This window comes from Acanthisitta chloris, unplaced genomic scaffold (assembly GCF_000695815.1).
Source record: "Acanthisitta chloris isolate BGI_N310 unplaced genomic scaffold, ASM69581v1 scaffold14997, whole genome shotgun sequence".
Classification (NCBI taxonomy): domain Eukaryota; kingdom Metazoa; phylum Chordata; class Aves; order Passeriformes; family Acanthisittidae; genus Acanthisitta; species Acanthisitta chloris.
The window spans coordinates 4,927-12,552 of NW_008683296.1; the positions used below are offsets into that span (position 1 = coordinate 4,927).

Genomic DNA, 7,626 nt, shown 5'->3' on the forward strand with positions numbered 1-7,626 from the left:
TGGTGACCTTATAAAAAACCATGGAAAAACCTACGTGTGGTGTACCTGGTACTGTTAATACGGCAATTCTGTTCAAATCAGTTATAGCAAACGACCTAATGAATTAGAGGTACATTTCATGTAGTCCTAATGTTCGAATATATGTTACCAATTTCCAGTGTGTACTTGCCAACATCCATGTTAGCTTAGGTTCTACTACTGTTGCTCCATCACAGTACAGTGAAATGCAATGTATATTGGTTAGGAGCTTGGCTGGGTGAACTTAGTTGGCTATGACTGTCCCTAATGTCTAGGATTCTTTTCTAGATCATTTTGACAAATGTGACCTCATTAACCAAAATGTCTCTTTATTGGCCTGTTTGCAGGTATACATGGGTAACAGGGAGAGAACCTTTGACTTACTATGATATGAATCTTTCAGCACAGGACCATCAGACATTCTTTACATGTGACACGGATCATTTACGGCCTGCAGATGCTAGTAAGACACCTTGCAAACAACTGTTTTTTCTAGTAGGTTAATGACTGTTTTAAACTGATGCAAGACAAATGCAGTCAGACATCAGCTCTTTCTAGTAGAAAAGGAAAGGCAAAAGTTTGATCGAGCCTGGATTGTGGCTGAATTTATAGAATTCAACAAATATCTGTATGTATAAACTGTCTAATTTATGTCACTGTTTTGTTCTACTCTCTTTATGAAACCATTCAGGGTACCATTTGCAAGTGTAAAGGCTTTTTATTTCCTATTTCTTGAAGTGTCTTCAAACATGTATAGCTTAATTTGCCTCCAGTGTAGTATGTTGAGTTATATTATCCAGGTCCCATTTAGTTTATGCTGATAGAAGAGAGAAAACTGATGTAAAACGTGAGTCCTGTGTTTCATTCCCTGATGTAATTAGAAGCTCTGTAAAAGATGGGAACAGGACATTTATGACTGAATTTGTATAAGCAGCTTTAGTTGTGTTAAGACTTTACTATTAAGTCCACATGCAGACTTTGATTCTACTAAAAATGTACAACAATGATTTTGGTCATCAGACTTTGCCTCTGAAGAGATAAATTTCTGTCTCTTAGGAAAGGAGATATACTGACAGTTGGTGCTCCATTCTGAAGGCATAATTACAAAGGACAACATATTGTGCTTTTTTGGCACATGATAAGCATGAATCCGATTTTCTGAACTCAGTGGTCTAACTATGAGGTGGTATTATTAGCCTGGATGTTGTTTCCATTTAGCACTCACCTAAAGCAACAGCACAGTAAGGAACTAGAATAAGAATCCCAGATATCCCTGTATTGTTTTGTTGCACATGGAATCTACTGCACCAAGAGGAAATAGGTGTTTGTCACCTCTGTATGTGGCAGTGCAGATAACATGGGTGTCTCAGCCAGATTTTCTCCTGGAAAAAAAGTTTAATGAAATGAATGACAAAAAGTCTGAGTATTTGGGACAAAAGCTCATGTTCATTATGTATCTTTTTGAATGATCACTGAGCTCTGTGAAATGCTCTGGAGTGAGTCATGCTGAGATCAATAAATTCTGTTGTTATAGTGCAGTGGATTCTCCTTGTTAATGCTGTAATGAGTGATTTGCCCTTGTTCTCCTCTGTTTATTGAATAGTAATGCAAAAAGCCTGGAGAGAGAGAAACCCTCAAGCCCGAATTTCTGCAGCACATGAAGCTTTGGAATTGAATGAGTGAGTGACAACAAAATAATGTTTACTTCCTGTCATTTAAAAATCCATTTGATGATAGTTTCAGGCAGGGGGTTTGCCACAGCAGTTTTTAACCATGATTACAGGCCTGTCACAGGAAGGCCTGCAATAGAAGGGAAAAAGCACGGCTGCATGTTGTGCTAGCTACCCAGAAGATCCTCAGGGCAGTCATGACAATGGGAGTCTTCCCATTGATGTCAGTGGGCTTTGGAACAGCACAGAAAAGTGTTAATTAAGCTGCCTCCTGATGAGCATATGAAATACGCATCTATGGAATGGAGAATTCCCTTTTGGATTTCTCAGTCATCATAAACAGAAGGAAGAAAGAAGGGACTCATAAACACATTCTGAAATACTTGTTTTATAGTACAAGAGAATATGATGTAATTTTCTAGGACTTTTGAGTCCATTAATTATTTTCTCCATGAGAAGTGTGATATTTTGAGACTCCACAATGAGCTCAATGCTGTGATGCTTTACTGATATGGCAAAGACTTACAGATGTTGCTAAAGTGCATAAAGTGGAGAGAGGCCTTTCGGTTCCTGACAGAGATTGCTGCATTCTAGAATTCCATAAACTTAGTGCTTTACAAATTGTCCTTCATGTGTTTCATCAGAAGAAGGGAAAGAATTGTCTGTTCCTGTATAGCAGTTTAACTGAGAGGGCAAGTAGCATAAAAGGCAGAAGTGAGCTATAAGCCTACGTTGTTATACTCACATATCAGAGAATTGCAGAATGCATGAGGTTGGCAGGGATCTCTGGAGGTCGTTGTCCAACTCCCCCTCAAATAAGTATTGCACATGTATTGCACAGATGTGTTGCACAGGACCATGTCCACCAGGTTTTTTAATATCTCCAAGGAGGGAGACTTCACAACCTATCTGGACAACCTGTGCCAGTGCTTGGTCACCTTTATAGTAAAAAAAAAGTTTCTGATGTTCAGAGGGAACCTCCTGTGTCTCATTTTGTGTCCATTTCCTCTGGTCCTGTTACTGGGTGTTGGGGCCTGGCTAGCAGAGGAGCTGTAACCTGAACAACAGTTAAAGGAATGCTTAAGCAATTAAAAACAAGACACACAAAATAGGTCTTGCTGACCTTGTTTCTGTCTTCATGCATTCCTGTGTCTTTAATCCAACACCTTATAATGGTCTTGTTCTCTCCTGCTGCCAGGGTTTTTAGGTTTTGGTTTTACTGCCTTATAGATAAGTCATCTTGCTAACAAGCTGAGAATAGTGCTGTTGTTTAGATCCCCATGGACACTGTGTAGTTCTTGTTCTCAGTTTCCCAGGATGTGAGAGCGGGATGCAGCTTAAACTTGTAACCTATCATAGGTAAGAACTGCAGCATTGACAGGTTGAGCAACCAATCCAAAGCTGTGTGATCAGTGCGTAGCTGCATGTACGGGAGAATTTTTACTCTAAATACTGTTAGGTGCCCTAACTAAAGTTGGCTATCAGAGCATCATAATGGTGTGCTGTAGTCCGTCCCTTGCAAGGACCCCAACACTGGGTACTACTAAAAAGAGCCTGGCTCCGTCCTCTTCACCCCCTCTATTCAGGTGTTTACAAACATTGATGAATTCCCCCAAGTTTTCTCCAGACCGAACAGCCCCAGCTCTCTCTGCCTTTTCTCATGTGTGGGATGCTCCAGTCCCTAGACATTTTCATGGCACTTCATTGGACTGTTTAGTGTGTCCATGTCTCTCTTGTACTGGGGAGCCCAGAACTGGACACAGCACACCATGTGCAGCCTCACCAGAGCTGAGTAGAGGGGAAGGATCACCTCCCTCAACCTGCTGAAAAACCCTCTCCTAATGCAGCTCTGCCTCAAGGGCACATTACTGGTTTGGTTTTCGCTTCACTTGAGTTAGGGTTTTTTTTGTTTTGTTTTTGTTGTTTTGGGAGACAAGGCAGGTATTGTAGTTTTTTGTTTTGGTTTGGTTTTTAATCTCTACAATTACATTTATAATTTATTCTTGCACATGGCAAGTATTACAGGTCTGTTGATTCTTTTCGTACCATTACAGTAATGGAGACATTTTGTGTTGAAACAATAGGTACATAAAACTAGTGTTGGTTTCCAGAAGGAGTTTTAGAGATGTAGGCCATGTGGCTTAGTGAGATAGTGCTTTACTTTCTGGGGCAGTTGTCAATAGATTTACTCAAGGGCTGAGTGATATAGTACCTACAAATGAGAGTCATGGTCTGGTTGACAGAATATTTATTCATCAGAATAGATCACCAGAAAGGTTCAGGGACAAAATTTCTTTGCTTCTCTATTTAGTACATCCTTGCCTGAATGTATTCAAATAGCTTTTACTTCATGCAAGTTTCTCATGGCTTTGCCTCTGATATTTTTGCAGGTGTGCTACTGCCTATATTCTCCTAGCTGAAGAGGAAGCGACAACAATTGTAGAAGCAGAGAAGCTGTTCAAGCAAGCTCTGAAAGCTGGAGAGGGGTGCTACAGGCGCAGTCAGCAGTTGCAGCACCACGGTGCCCAGTATGAAGCCCAACACAGTAAGTTTCTTAGGAGGAAATAGCCATTTCTAAAGGGAGAGAAGTTCCAGGGTGTTCTTTGGGGGTTTGAGTTTTGTTTCCTTTTCCCTCTCAGAACTATTTGCCATTGGCTGGAATGTAGCCCTAGAGCCAGACTATTCTGCTTCAGTGTTTTTGTTTGATTCTGTTGCCAGGCTATCAATGCTTAGATTACAGGTGTGCCTTTTCTTTGTCATGGCAGAAAATATTATAGGATGTACTTAACAGTAAAGGAAAGGTAGCAGAGCCAAAAAAGAGATCTGATGTTCAGGAAATGATGTACACTGCTTTAGGAAGTTGCACTGAAGTGCCTTTAGCCATTTTGAAAACATGGGCTCACATTGTGAAAAGGCAGTAAAGAATGATGGAAAGGGGAATGAAGTGCTGCTTTGCTGGCTTTTTTCCATCAGCTCTGAGGGTAAGTGTATACACCACATTGTTCTGTGTAAAAGTTAATTAGACCCATTAACCAGTGTGACATGTGAAAAATTATTTGCATATATTAAGAAAGGTCACAGAAGCATAAAAGTAACAACTGGAATAATACAATGCTCTAATTGAAAGTCTAGATTTTAATTACTTTTTTTAAAATTTTGAATAAGCAGATTTACCTACTGTGGTATTTATGAGATACTACTGAAATCTAAGAACATACATGGGGGTTCACTGACAGTAAATGACAGTAAATAACAGTCTAGGTTATTTCTAGACTATGATGGCTACCTTAGGCAAAAATAACACCAATTAATTACGTAAGTACAAGCACTGTCATACTTTGGGCATCTTCAGGTTTCTCAGGGCCTGAATTCACAGCCCCAGGCTATCTCACATAATTTGAAGATTGCTGATAAAAATTGGACATAATAAAATTGTCCGTGATCTCTGATTTCAAAAGCCTATACAGGTCTATACCTGAAAACCTAAGATTTTATGAAGCCTGAGGGTAGTGTTTTAAACATTTGCTGTCTGTAAAATTATATTTATGATGATTTGTTTATTTTTGATGAAAGTAAAAATATAGAGCTGCTGAGCCCTTGACACAATTTTTGGTCTCTAGCAGGCTTATGGTACTGTGTGGGGAAAAAAATGTGCACTTAATCCATCCTGAGTGCAGAAAATTACAGCAATTCTATGAAAAATTCACAATAAGTAATTAGTAAACACAGTGCTTATGTCCAAGATAACCTGGTTAAGTTCGTGCAGGCATAAAAGCATGGTATTTCCATAACCTGTGTGTGCTGGATGGCACCCTTGAACCTTCAGTATCGCAGCAGAGGAAGTAACCAGTTGAATCACAAAATTAAGTGCATTGCCACAAAGCAGTGAGGCTGAAAAGTGACTGCCAGCTCTGACTATGACTTCAAGGGGGGCTTCAGGAGGGGCTAGATTGTTGCACTTTTTTATACCGCTCAGCCTCCCCTTGAAAATGTCAGTATGCACTCACAGAAGTTAGAGAAGTTCCTGCCTCAGGTGGTGCCTTGGACATGGGAGCTTCACATAAAATTCTGTTAATTATGTGCTGGACTTCTGCATGGTTTATAAAGGTGAGGAGCTCAGGGCTCTTTAGAGAGGAAGGACCATGGACAGATGTGTTGCAGTTCCGTGGTTCTGAGATGTTTGTCCTTCCATTTCTGGTGTTTGAAGTCGATTTTGGAATGAAAAGTGGACATTTCATCTTTTACAGGTGAAACACACTGTAATTTCTTGAACAACAACATACTGCTCGGTGTTTCTATTTATGCATGTATTCCCTCTCCTTCATGTACTATTTTACATTAGACTGTGAATTTTAAGAGTAAATAATGACTTTGACTACCCACCTTAGCCTCTTTCAAAAGCTGCTAGTTCATAGAAAGCTTGGCAATCTTCTTTTTAAGGTTGTTCATGTTAGGCACATCTTGGAGAATTTTGGCCTGAAAGATTATCTTGATTTCATAGTAAGTAACCATTCCTTCTGAAAAGCCTGAAAAGAAGCTTACCCTGAAATGTATACCTCATAGTTACAGTACATAAACATGTTGAAACATATGTAACTAATAAATAGTGTATTAAATACATAGGAATCAATACAAAGATAAGGAATTAGATAATATAAAATACAGCTAAAGAAATTCTTCCCTCCCTTTTTTATTTTTTTCCTCTAAAGTCAGACCTTTCAACCTGCTGCTTAATCTATTTGAAAATTTTAGTCACATCTTTAAAACAATTTGTAGGTATTTGTAATTTTTTCAGTACACATGTTGTTCTTGTTATGAAAGACTTGAAAATGTTAGAACAGACTAAAATCTTTACAGACCTCATGCTATACACAAGGATAATTTGTAGCAGGTATCTTATATCTTCATGATACGGCAAATTTTATAGATAATTAGCTGTCTGTTCATTTCCTGTTGATCCAGAAGCATTTTAGGAGTTCAAATTTGAATTACAGGGAAGTGAATGAGAAATGAAAGGAGTAAGAATTCTCCAAGAGAATGATTAGCTCTGCTGTTTGGATTCTGTCATCTCTGCTGTTAGGGCACCTCCCAGCACACTGAACTGTCTCATCTGAATCGTGTTAATTTGCCATCTGTAACTAGTGGTGTGAGGAATTTGAAGATGATAATTGGGTAATGAGTAAGAGCTGTAAACAGAAAGTTGAGGCTATGCTTCTTTGCTTCTAATCATCAAGAAAAAGACTGTTAGAGGATGAGGATTGCTACTTGTTAAGCTTGTACATCATAACTTAGAAAAAAGGCAGGATATAACACGCCTTTTCATGGATGCCCTTGTCTTAACCATGTGTGTGAATTGGTAAATAATTTAAAGCTGTGGGTGTGACCAGAGAGTTTTGTGCCAATGTTAATTTCAGAGGGTTTCTTCTTGCCTCACTTGATTACTTGATGATCTATACCCTCTAGTTTTTCTTGTACTTTCAAATCTGCTTATATTTCACAGGTGTAAGGCCAACATATGTGTTCTTATTTGCATCACTGTATATCTGGATTAATTCCATAGATTTCAGTGCTGTTATGCCACATCTGAATCCTCAGAATTTGGTAATTTTTAATGAAAATTCTTGTGAAAGAATCAATGTTAGCAAATAAGAAAAAAATTGCAAGAAAACAGTGTTTTCTGTTGTGTTGGAGTATTAAATAAACCTTTGTATTATCTTTTTTATCTTAATGCTGTTTCTTTTTCCTTTTATACAGGAAGGGACACGAATGTGCTAGTGTATATTAAGAGGAGGCTGGCAATGTGTGCAAGAAAGCTGGGAAGGACCAGGGAAGCAGTGAAAATGATGAGAGATGTGAGTTTGGATTTGTTTCACATGTGATATTTAGAATCTAGTAGCATAGAAATGATACACATTGCTAACAAGTTCGCAACCATTCC

General features: G+C 38.7%; 1 protein-coding gene across 1 annotated transcript in view; it reads left to right on the plus strand.

The window, feature by feature from the left end:
- The window catches only part of LOC103806211 (suppressor of tumorigenicity 7 protein homolog), a gene marked incomplete at both ends in the record, with an annotated part of 49,311 nt that overhangs the window by 267 nt on the left and 41,418 nt on the right, over positions 1-7,626 (plus strand). The window contains 4 exons of the mRNA XM_009078891.1: positions 366-481; positions 1,622-1,697; positions 4,079-4,233; positions 7,443-7,540. Coding sequence (XP_009077139.1) covers positions 366-481; positions 1,622-1,697; positions 4,079-4,233; positions 7,443-7,540 — 445 coding nt within the window. The remainder of the gene's footprint in view (positions 1-365; positions 482-1,621; positions 1,698-4,078; positions 4,234-7,442; positions 7,541-7,626) is intronic.